The sequence below is a fragment of the Narcine bancroftii genome, chromosome 1 (assembly GCF_036971445.1).
Source record: "Narcine bancroftii isolate sNarBan1 chromosome 1, sNarBan1.hap1, whole genome shotgun sequence".
NCBI classification, from domain to species: Eukaryota; Metazoa; Chordata; class Chondrichthyes; order Torpediniformes; family Narcinidae; genus Narcine; species Narcine bancroftii.
In genome coordinates, this window is record NC_091469.1 from 148,994,875 (window position 1) to 149,007,618 (window position 12,744).

The 12,744-nt window shown below is 45.1% G+C and overlaps 1 protein-coding gene across 1 annotated transcript in view; it reads left to right on the forward strand.

Moving 5' to 3' along the window:
* aadat (aminoadipate aminotransferase) overlaps positions 1-12,744 on the forward strand; it is an 84,316-nt gene that overhangs the window by 40,719 nt on the left and 30,853 nt on the right. The window contains exon 9 of the mRNA XM_069941344.1: positions 9,488-9,570. Within this exon, the coding sequence (XP_069797445.1) occupies positions 9,488-9,570 (83 nt within the window). The remainder of the gene's footprint in view (positions 1-9,487; positions 9,571-12,744) is intronic.

Consider the following 12,744-nt stretch of genomic DNA (forward strand, 5'->3'; position numbering starts at 1 on the left):
AAGCGTCCTCTCATGTTACTTCTAAACTCTTACCCCCAACCTTTAACTTAAGACTCCTCATTCCAATCTCACCTACCCTTAAGGGGAAGAGCCTATTCACATCTACTCTATCTATCCCCCTCATAATTTTAAATACCTCTATCAAATCCCCCCTTAACCTTCTACGCTCCAATGAATAAAGACCCAGTCTACTCAATCTTTATTTATATTCAAGATACTGCAATCCAGGCAACATTTTAGTAAACCTTCTCTGCACCCTCTCTACCTTATTGATATCCTTCCTATAATTTGGTGACCAGAACTGCACACAGTATTCCAAACTTGACCTCACCAATGCCTTGAGGAGTCTCAATATCACTTCCCAGCTCCTGTATTCTATGCTTTGATTTATAAAGGCCAGCATACTAAATGCCTTCTTTACCACCTTATCTACATGAGAATCCACTTTCAAAGAACGATGAACTGTTATTCCAAGATCTCTCTGTTGCTCTGCGTTCCTCAATGCCCTCCCCTTCACTGCATACATCCTGTTTTGATTATTCTTCCCAAAATGAAGCACCTCACACTTATCGATATTAAACTCCATCTGCCATCTTTCAGCCCACTCTTCTAAGTGTCCAAATCTTTCTGCAGTCCCTGAAATCCATCTTCATTTTCCACAACTCCCCCTATTTTTGTATCATCCGAACACAAACCTGTGGATTCAAAGGCAATTCCTTATCCTACTGTTATCAGGCTCTTAAATGGCAAGGGATCACACCTTTGCACTGTGTGTTATAGCTACTTTGGACTATGGCTTTGCACTTTTTCTGACCCTGCAGTATTTGACAACTCCATATTCTTTATTCTTTATTTATTAATTTATTGGTTATTATTGCATGAATTGAATTCCCTGGATAGCACGCAAAATGAGGCTTCTGACAGTATTTTGATATACATGATAAATAAACAATTCTAAAATTGCTGATCAGGTCTCTAGAGTTCCCTAGTCTTCATTGTAGTACTACTGCCAGTCCTTCCACATCTACCTGTGTGGGCTCTTGAATCTTTCCGTTACCATTTCTAGAAAAGACAGGAGCTGAATATGGCCATTCTGCCCATCGAGTTGGCTCCACCATTTACATCATGGCTAATGTATTCTTCCTTTCCAATGCCATTTCTTCCTAACCTTTGATGCCATTACTAACCAAAAACCAACACTTTAAACATACTCAATGGCTTGGCCTTCACAACCCTCTGTGACAATGGATTCGATAGATTCGCCACCCTCTGTCTGAAGAAACTTCTCATTGTGTTCTGAAGCAATGTCCTTTTATTCTGAGACTGTACCCTCTAGTTCTAGACTTTCCCAGTACTGGAAATATCTTCTCCACATCCATCTGCCCTTTCAATATTCTGTATTTTTGCTACACTATTGTGGCCATCTAAATTTTTTGAATGTCATTATTGTACCAGCCTCCACCACCAACCACTCTTTGTTTAAAATATCTTATCTCTGACGTCTCCCCTTAACTTTCCTCCACTCACCATAAACAGCTGTCCTCTGAGATTGATAGGTTCTTGATTAGCCAGGGCATTAAAGGTTATAGGGAGAAGGTCACGCTGAATGGTTAAATGGATCAGCTCGTGATTAAATGGTGGGGCAGACTCGGTGGGCTGAATACTCCATTTCTGCTCCTATGTCTTATGGTCTCATGATATTTGCTGTTATTGCCACAGGAAAAAGATGCTGGCTGTCTACCCCATCTATGCCACTCTTAATCCTATAAACCTCCATTAAGTCGCCTCTCATACTTTGTCGCTCCACAGAGAAAAGCCCTGGCTCTGTCAACCTTGCTCAATAAGACATGTTCTCCAATCCAGGCAACATCCTGGTAAATCTCCTCTGCACCCTCTCCAAAGCATCGATATCCTTCCTGTAATGAGGTGACCAGAACTGAAAGCAAATATCCAAGTGCTGTCTAACCAGAGTTTTATAGGGATGCAAATTGAACTCAGTCCCCCAACTAATGAAGGCCAACACACCATACACCTTCTTAATCACCCTATCAACTTGAGCAACAACATTATACACTACAGACAGTACAGGCCCTTCGTCCCTTGATGTTGTGGCAACCCATATATTCTTAGTACTAAACCCTCCCTACCCCATAACCCTCTATCTTTCTTCCATCCACGTGCCTGTCTAAGAGTCTCTTAAATGCCCCCAATGTTTCAGTCTCCACTATTATCCCTGACAAGGCATTCCAGGCACACATATCTCTCTGTAAAAAAAAATTTTTTTAAATATATATATATTACCCTGATGTCTCCCCTAAACTTTAATCACTTCACTTTGTACACATGTCCTGTGGTGTTTGCTATTCCTACCCTAGGAAATAGGTACTGGGTCTCCACCCTATCTATCTGTGCCTCTCATAATCTTGTAGACCTCTATTAAGTCTCCTCTCATCATTCTGCGCTCCAAAGAAAAAAGTCCCAGCTCTGCTAACCTTGCCTCATAAGACTTATTTTGCAATCCAGGCAACATCCTCTGCTCCCTCTCCATAGTTTTCACATCCTTCTTATAATGAGGTGACCAGACTGAACACTAGAGCTCTAAGTGTGGTCTCACCAGAGATTTGTAGAGTTGCAATATGACCTCTTGACTCTCTAACTCAATCCCCCTATTAATGAAACCCAACATCCCATAGGTCTTCTTAACTATCCTATCAACCTGCACGCCGACCTGGATAGATATAGGGATTTGGACCCAAAGGTTCCTCCACACTCCTAAGTAACCAATCATCAACCTTGTACTCAGCCTTCTGGTTTGTCCTTCCAAACTACGTCACCTCACACTTATCCAGATTGAACTCCTCCTGCTATTTTTCTGCTCAACTCTGCATCATGTCGATTGTAATCGTGAACCAACTTCCTCCAACCTTCATATCATCCACAAACTTACTGACCCATCCATCCGCCTCTTCATCTAGGTCATTTATAAAAATCAGAAAAAGCAGGGGTCCCAAAATAGATCCTTGTAGAAATTCTCTAGTCACTGATCTTCAGGGCCAGTACTTCCTTCCACTACTAATCTCTGCTTTCTACATATAGGCCAATTTTTTATCCACACAGCCAAGGTTCAGTGAATCCCATTCCTTATGACTTTTTGAATGAGTCTCTCATGGGGAACCCTGTCAAATGCCTTACTAAAATTCATATAGAACACGTCTATATTCCTACCTTCATAATTTATTGTGTTATTTCCTCAAAAAACTTCAATTAGACTTGTGAGGCACGACCTTCCCTTCACAAAGTCGTGCTGACTATCTTTGAGTAGACTGTACTTCTCCAAATGCTCATAGATCCTATCCTTCAGAATCCTCTCCAATAGTTTGCACACCACTGACGCAAGACTCCCAGGATTCTCCCTATTATCTTTTTTAAACAAGGGGACTACATTTGCCATTCTTCAATGCTCTGGCATCTCCCTGTGGCCAAAAAGGGCTCAAAGATCATAGCTACTGCCCCAGCTATCTCTTCTCTCACTTCCCACAGCAAACTGGGGTATATCACTTATCAGTCTTAATGTTTTTAAGAAGATTCAACAATTCCTCTTCCTTAATCTCAACGTCGTCTAGCACACAAGCCTGTACTATTCTGGCCTTACCGTGATCAAGGTCCTTTTCTCTTGTGAATATTGAAGTAAAGTATTCATTTAGGACCTCCCCAATCTCAATCTCCAGGCATATGTTGCCCCATTTATCGGCCCCACCTTCATTATTGTCAGCTGTTCTGCTCTTCACATACGCATAGAACACCTTGGGGTTCTCCTTAATCCTACATGCCAAGGCCTTCTTATGCCCCCTTCAAGCTTTCCTAATTCCTTTATTAAGCTTCCTGACTACCATATACTTCTCACAAACCCTTCCCGTTTCCTGCTTCTTGTATCTAATGTATGCTTCCTTCCTCCTCTTGACGAGCTGCCTCACCTGTATAGTTAACCACAATTCCTTTCTCCCTCTCCCAGTCAGACTAATCTCTCCTGACCCCAGCACAACTGGTCCTTAAATTTCCTCCACATTCATTTCCAATTTACTCTCGCTAGTTCCTGCCTCATCCCATTGTAATTAGCCCTTTCCCAATTAAGCACTTTCCCATTTAGTCTGTTTTTATCCTTGTCCATAGCTATGCTAAAGCTCAGGGAGTTGTGGTCAATTTGTGGTCACCAAAAATGCTCCCCCACTGAGAGGTCTGCCTCCTGACCAGGTTCATTCCCCAAAATTAGATCCAGTATGGCCTCTCCTCTCATACTGTGTCAGGAATCATCCTTGGACACACATCACAAATTCAGCCCCATCTATCCCTCTTGCAGTCAGGAGGTACCAGTCCATATTAGGGAAGTTGAAATCACACATAACTACAACCCTGTATTTCCTGGACTATTCCAAAATCTGCCTGCTTATCTGTTCCTCAGTATCCCAAGGGCTAATTGAGAACCTATAGACTTCTCCCAGCACATTGATGGCTCCCTTCCTATTTCTGACTTCCACCCACACTGTCTCAGTAGACACTCCCTCTGCAGCGTCCTCCCTTTCTATAACTGACCAGTAATGCTACTCCCCACCCATGCAGACTCCCCACCCCACCCCCTCCCCGCCCACCACGTTCTTGCCTCCCATCCTATTCCTTTTAAAACATCTAACCCTGGTACCTGCATCAGCCAATCTTGCCCTTCCTCCAGCCAAGTTTCAGTAACGCCCACAACATCAGAGTTCCACCAATTGATCCTTGCTCTAAGTTCATCCCCTTTATTCCTAACATTCCTAGCGTTGAAATAGACACATTTTAAACCCTCTAATTGGCTACATTTCTCTGTCTGTCCTTCCACACAAACTGAGAACAAATAGCATCGTGCTTTTGTCCCTCTGCCTTATTCTCTGCACTGACATACTGGTCCCTCCCCCTCCCCACCCCCCCGCTGCCATACTAGTTTAAACCCTCCCTAACAGCTCTAGCAAACCTGGCCACCAGGATATTGGACCCCCTCCACTTCAGAGGCAGCCCATCCTTTTTGTATAGATCAGATCTTCACTAGATCCATAAATCTGAACCCCTGCCTTTTGCACCAGCTCTTCACCCAAGCATTTATCTGCCACAACTTCCTGTTCCTACCCTCTCTAGCACATGGCACAGGCAGCAATCCTGAGATTACCACCTTTGAGGACCTGTTTTTTAACTCTTTCCTGACTACCTATATTGCCTCTAGGACCTCATTCCTACTCCTATCTATATTGTTGGCCCCCCCACATGGACCACGACATATGGCTGCTCACCCTCCCCCTCCAGAAGGTTGTGAACTCGATCAGAGACATCCCTGAACCTGGCACCTGAACATACCATCTGGGAGCCTTGATCTCGTTCACCAAACCTCCTATCTGTTCACCTAACCAACAAGTCACCAATCACCATAGTTCTCTTCTTCCCGCCCCACCCCTTCTGAGACTTTGTGCCATAGACCTGACCACAATGATGTCCATGGTGGATCGTCCCCCTCAACAGTATCCAAAACAGTATACTTATTGTTGAGGGGAATGGCCACAGGGGTGCTCTGCATTGTCTGCTTCTTCCCCTTCCCTCTCCTAACTGTCACCCAGTTACCTGCCTCCTGACCTTTGAGGGTGACTGTCTCCCTGAAGTCCCTCTCTATCACTTCCTCTGCTTCCCAAATGATCCGGAGTTCATCCAGCTCCAGTTCCCTAATTTGATCTCCAAGGAGCAGCAGCTGGACTTGCCTCTTATAGGTATAGTCATCAGGGAAAATTCTGCTATCCCAGATTTCCCACGTACTGCTTTCGGAGCATTCCACTGCCCTCGCTGCTGTCTCCATTAACTATTCTTTGTTTAAATACAAAGGTCTTATCTGGCCTTACCTTACTGGCCACAAGCTCATCCTTAGCCTCTGCTCACCGAAGCCTCGTGAGCCAATGCTTTAAAGTCCCACTCCTACCCTGAGCCACTCACACACTGGCTCTTCTGCTGGAGCTTCCCCTCTTCTCGTTTGTCACTGCTGCTTATCCGTAGTACTAACTTCCACCAATCACCATTCTGTTTAACCATAGAACATACAGTACAGGAACAGGTCTCTTAGGGTCTTCTAGTCTGTGCCAAACCATTTTTCTTTCTAGTCCCACTTGCCTGCACCCAGTCCATAGCCCTCATATCCTCCCATCCATGTCCAAATTCTTTTTAAATATTAAAATCGAACCCTTAAATTACCCTCCGCTCCCATTTTAAATACACTCACCAAAAGCTGGTTCCTGACACACACAGCTCTTCAGAGTCCCTCTTTCCTCCTCACAGTGGATGGTCCCGAAATTACAATGGCTGAGTCCCCGCTCCACTCGTTTTTTAAGTACACTCACCAAAAACTGGTTCCCGTCACACACAGCTCTCCCGAGTCCCTCATTCCTCCTCTTACAGTGAGGGATCTATGGACCTGAACCCCAAGAACACTCTATTCCTCACCACTGTTAAGAATCCTGATCTTGATACGTGTGATGTTAAACAATTATTGTTTCTGGATAATTTTTCTGACCCTGTAGGTAGAAATTCTATTTTTTCTGTTGGGCGGCACAGGATGAAATTCTTATCCAATGTTGGTTGTTCTGTGAAAGCACAATTATAAATTATAAGCTTCAATCCAATTAATTTTTGTTGTGCATTTTTATGAAGGGCACGTTCATTGCAGTTGCAAGTTGAGTCTAAAGCAAAAAAAAACGTTGTAAGTGCACCAATCTGGGAGAGAGGAAAAGTGTTCAGATATTCATGCTAACAGCCTCCTATCATACGTGACCTAAAACATTGAGCTATTCTTGCTATTTACTGGAGGCTGATGAAATAGCATGTGGCAAACATTCGCTCAGCTCGCATCACTTTTTAATTTGCTTTTAAAAATATAGACATGCAGTGCAGTAACAGGCCCTTCCGACCCACGACCTCGTGCCACCCAATTACACCCAATTGACCTACAACCACCCTGTATATTTTTTTGAAGGGTGGGAGAAATCCAGAGCAGCCAGAGGAAATTAAGGTTTCCAACATTTCCCCCCCCCCCCCCCCCCCCACTGAGCTCGTTGACCTGCTGAATTCCTCCAGCCAATTGCGTTTAGCACTGTGGAAGTGACAAACTTATTGGAATTCTTTGAGGTTCTATCGAACGCAATAGACAAAGGTGAATGTTATTTACTTGGATTTCCAGAAGGCTTTTGATAAGGTGCCGCATAAAAGGCTTATCCATGAGATTAGGATGTATAGAGTTGGAGGAGATGTATTAGCATGGATAGAGGAGTGGTTAACCAATAGAAAGCAGAGAGCTGGGATCCAGGGATGTTTTTCTGGATGTCAATCAGTGGTGAGTGGGTTACCGCAGGGCTCTGTGTACTGTTCACGGTATACATTAATGATCTGGAAGAGGGGAACTGTGGGTGGGGTAACTAAGTTTGCTTATGCCACCAGATTCAGAGGACAAGCAAATTGAGTGGAAAAGCTTACTGAGAGTCCGCAGAGATATTAGATATATACAACACACACACAAAGGTTAAGTGAGTGGACAAGGTTCTGGCAAATGAAAAGCAATGTTGGTAAATGTGAGGTTATCCACTTCGGAAAAGGAAAACTGGAAGATCAGATTATTACTTCAATGGCAAGCGATTGCAACATGGTGCCGTGCAGAAGGACTTGGGAGTTCTGGTGCATGAATCGCAAAAGGTTGGTTTGCAGGTACAGCAGGCTAACAAGAAGGACTGCAGTGATTCATAAAATCAGGAGACCAGCACCTCTTTCGTAAAAGCAGTCGAGGAGGGGCACCAAACGCTGACCTAGATATCAATGCTGAAATCCTGTTGATGAGACTAAATTTTATGCGGAGATCAATTTATTCTGAACATCTCCACATTTCAGGGAGCGGCAGCACAGGAATAGATCCTTCATCCATGCCATGTCGAGCATCAAATAGACGGTCTTACGTTAATTCCCACACTTAACTTATTTTATGCCCCCCACTTTCCCATCAACGCGCCCAGTTCACCACACACCTACACACTGAGGGCAGTTTGCGTGCCCAATTGAGCTACCAACCCGCATGTTTTGGGGATGAAACTGGAGCACCTGGAGGAAACTCACATGGCCGCTCGGAGAATGTGCAAACTCCGCACGAGCAGCAATGGGCCGCTCTATGAGCTTCACCACTTTTCAGTCATGTGAGCTGTTGTCACTATTGTAAGGATCTTCGAAGCCAATTTGCGCACATCAGTCAAGATAATGTTGAGAAAGAAATTTTTCCAGAGAGTAACTAGGGTTTTTGTTTTAGACCTGGGATACAGATACATAATTCCCTGAAAGTGGGACAGGGTTGTAAAGAGAGCTTTTGGCATAATGCCCTTCTTAAATCAAAGTACAGGAGCTGGGATGTTATGGTAAAGTTGGGTAAGACATTGGTGAGGCCAAATTTGGAGTATTGTGAGCAGTTTTGGTCATCTAACTACAGGAAAGATATCAATAAGATTGAAAAAGTACAGAGAAGATTTATGAGGATGTTGCCCAGACTCCAAGAACTGAGTTACCTGAAAAGGTTAAACAGGTTAGGACTTTATTCCCCAGAGTGTAGAAGAATGAGGGGAGATTTGATAGAGGTATTTAAAATTAAGAGGGGGATAGACAGAATAAGTGTAGACGGGCTTTTACAATGAGGGTTGGTGAGATATAAACTAGACTACATGAGTTAAGAGTGAAAGGAGAAAAGCTTAGGGGGGAACCTGAGGGGGAACTTCTTCACATAGAGTGGTGGGAATGAGCTGGCAGCTGAGGGGGTATGAATGTGGGCTCAATTTTAATATTTAAGAAGAATTTGGGCAGGTAGATGGATGGCAGAGGTATGGAGAGCTACAGACTGGATGCAGGTTAGTGGGACTAGGCAAAAGAAAGTTCTTCAGCACAGATTTGATGGGCCAGATGGCCTCTACCCCTGCTCCTGTTTCTTGTGTTCTAGCATTCTCTTCCAGGAATGCCAGTCTTGAAGAAGACCTCCTCAGACCTCCAGGGGGATTTCCAGCTGTTTTGCTGAGTGATTTCTATTTCCTTTCTAGCTTTTTGATCTTAGCAACTTAAAAGAGAATAAAAGGATATGTCATGGAGGTATATGGTCGTAATGCAGTCAAATGGGATTAGTGTGGGTGGGTCCCATTTCTGCTGTGAGTAATTCTCTGACCATAATTACAAAGTTTCCTTTTTCTTTGAAGTGAAACATTGATTCTAGTTCTAATCCCACTGCCTGCCCTGCTGAGTATTTCTTGTCTTGCCTGCCCCAGGTTTATTGGCCTAGACTTTTGTGTCCATGCTTCTGGACTGGAACTCAAACCCACAACCTTCTGACTTAAAAGGTGCAGGCCGCAGATGCACAGTGACACTGAGCATTACTCTCCTGCATTTCTTATTTTATTTGTAGCCTTGGGCTCCGTCATTCCTCTCGATGGATGTTGATGGCCGTGTACTCAGGATGGATTCCTTCTCCAAGATCTTGTCTGCAGGGTAAGGATGTTATATATTAGTATTTTGGGATCAGGGCATTGCTGGCAAAGTAGTTTTCAATTTTATTGTCACATGTAACAGGATGCACAGAGATTGTTTTGCAAGCAGGCCAGTTGGGCATCTGGTGCAGAGTACAAGATACAGTACAAAAGTACAGAGATCAGATGGTATGGAGCAAAGCCAGCATAATTTTATGATGTGGAGGTTTATTCAGGAGTCTAATAACATAGAACAATATAGTACAGGAATGATCTGGGGCCCCAAACAGGCCTTTCAAGTGAAGCATCACTTTACTTGTGTATACACAGGACTGATTTATTGCATCCGGTGCTCCCTTTGTGGCCTTATCTACTTCGGAGTGACTGGGCACAGATTGGAGATTGCTTCACTGAGCACCTCCGCTCCGTCTGCACCAGTGACAGAGACCCCACCCCACAGTAGCCAACCATTTCAGTTCTGTGTCACACTCCCATACTCGCATGTCTGTCCATGGCCTTATTCACTATCCCACCGAGACCACCTGCAAGTTGGAGGAACAACACCTGATTTTCCATCTGGCCACTCTCCACCCAGATGGCATTCACACTAACGTTTCCGGTTCCTGCTAACCTGCTCTCCTCTACCCTCTCCCCCCTTCCCTTCCCCTTTCCAGTTCTCCCCCCTTCCTTCACCGAGCCATCCCTCCTCCCCTTAATTACTGCTGTCCCCTCACTCCCTTCTCCACCTATCACCTCCTGCCTTTGCGACTACACCTTTCCCCCTCCCTCTTTTGTTCGGACACCTGCTGACATGTTTCCATACCTTGATGAAGGGCTCAAGCCCGAAATGTCAGTGATGTATTTTTACCTTTGCTATATAAAGGACATTGCTTGAGTTTGTACAGTTTGGGAACAGGCCCTTCAGCCCACATGTCTGTGGTGAACATGAAATAAAAATCAAACTAATATTTTGCTGCTTGTTTCTGATAGATATCCCTATCCACTTCATATTCATGTGTCCACTACTCCTGGCAGCCATTCCAAGCACCTCTAAAATATTTTCCCACATCTCCCCCTAAACACATGCCCTAAGGTGTGTGATGTTTTTGCCTGAGGAAAGGTTTTTGCCTATCCACTCCACCAAAGCCTCTCATAATTTCACCTCTGTCAGGTGTAACTGTACAATGCGGGGAAAATGCTTGTAGTGTGTGGTCGCACACTCATGTACATTCTTCCTGACAGGAGCAAGTGGATGAGGAGAATGCCGCCGGGGTGGGAAGACTCTTAATACGTTGGCTGCTTTTCTAAAGCCGCAGGTGTAATGGACGGAGTCGATGAAGGGGAGGGGGATGGATAGAGAGCCACATTCTCAACCCTCTGCAGTGTTTTGTGGTCTTGGGTGGAGCAGTTCCCATTACCCTCAGAGATGCACCCTGACATCAGGGAGGCCACACACCATTCTGGGGTCTTCTTGCAGCCACAGCTGGTCTGATGCCCTGATTCTAAGAGTCCCCTCTCAGCCACACTTATCTGAACTTTGAGCCTTGATTCGAGGTGCTGTTAGAAGAATAGCACCTGATTTTCTGGATGCCTTATGGAGCACTTTGCAATCCACTTCAATTCCACACCCCTTCCCCACACTGACATGCCTTTCCATGGCCTCATGCACTACCAAATTGAGGCTACCCACAAATGGGAGGAACAATGCCACATGTTCTGTCTCCAACACAAAAGCATCAATATTGATTCTCCAATTCCCATTAAATCCCTCTCATTTCTTTCTCATCCCTCTGTCTCCCTTTCTCCAGCTCCCCACCCCGTTCCCTTCCTCCTTCTACATACCTGTTAGCCGGTGGTCTACCACCCCCCCCCCCCCCCCCCCCGCAACCCCAAAATTTTTATTAAGGCATCTGCCTGTTTTCCAGCCCTCCAGAAGATGTGCTCAGGCCTGAAATGTAAACTGCCTATGGGCCTGCTGAGTTCCCCTTGCTCTTTTGTGTACTTCACTAGACCCCAGCATCTGCAGGTTTTCTTGTTGGCCGGATTTTCCATCTCAGTTTGTGAAACCCAAGATGAGCATTAAATTTTCCAACTTCAGCAAAGCCTTCACTTCCTCGGCTCTTTACTTTCTCCTCCTGGTTTGCCCATCCCCTCCCAACCAACAACAGATTAATTCCCCTCCCTCACCTGGTTCCATCTGTCTATGACCCACATACAAGACCTTCTGGTTCTCCTCTCCCCTACCTCATCTGGTTCCATTCATTCATCATCTTTCCTACATCTGGTTCCCCTTATTACCTTCCTTCCCATCAGTTTCCACACCTTGTGACAGCCAAGGACAAAGTCAAGCTTATGGTCGTCTGATTGCACAAGTACAACCCGACGAGACAGCTTTCTCCGGTCCTCGGTGCAAAACACGCAGACACGCCACCAGACATAGCACACAAACTGACAAATAATACGTATGCATGAGTCACTTACGTCAGCTTGACCAAATGCAGGCAAGACAAGATCTCCATCACCAAGGTCCTTTCTCGAGCTGGAATGCCAGGAGTTTCAACCTTGGTGATGTCAGCCAACTGCACTGGCCAGGACATGTTGTCAGAATGACTGACGGAAGACTGCCCAAGGCCCACTGTCCAGTGGTACCTGAAAATGGGGTGGCCAGCGACTACAGATGTACAAGGATGTTCTGCACAGGAGCCTGAAGAAATCTGACATTGCCCCAACAGCATGGGAGGATCTGGCAAGAGGTCGCTCATGGTGGAGGGACGCCATCAGAAAAGGTGTTGGCACTGCTGAGAAAAGCTCCAAGAGGCAACAGAGGAAAGGCATAAGAAGCCCCACAACAGAGTTTCTGTCCCTGTTGCCCCTCCAGGCCTTAAGCAGGCATTAACCCCAAGGATCAGCCTCTACAGCCACTCCAGGACACACATATCAAACCCCACAAACTGACTGAAAGGAACCATCATCATCCTACAGGATGGAAATCCAGAAGAGAGGAAGACATGCATGGCAAGTATTCATATATACAAATAAATATTGTTTCATGAATATGAGAGCCTCGGATGGTTAATTCAGCATTCATCGAAAAGCTGTTCCTCAGCCTGGTGGTGCTGGTTCTGATCCTCCTGTATCTCTTTCCAACAAGAGCATCTGAAAGACGCTGTGTGCAGGATGGAAGGGATCCTCAAAG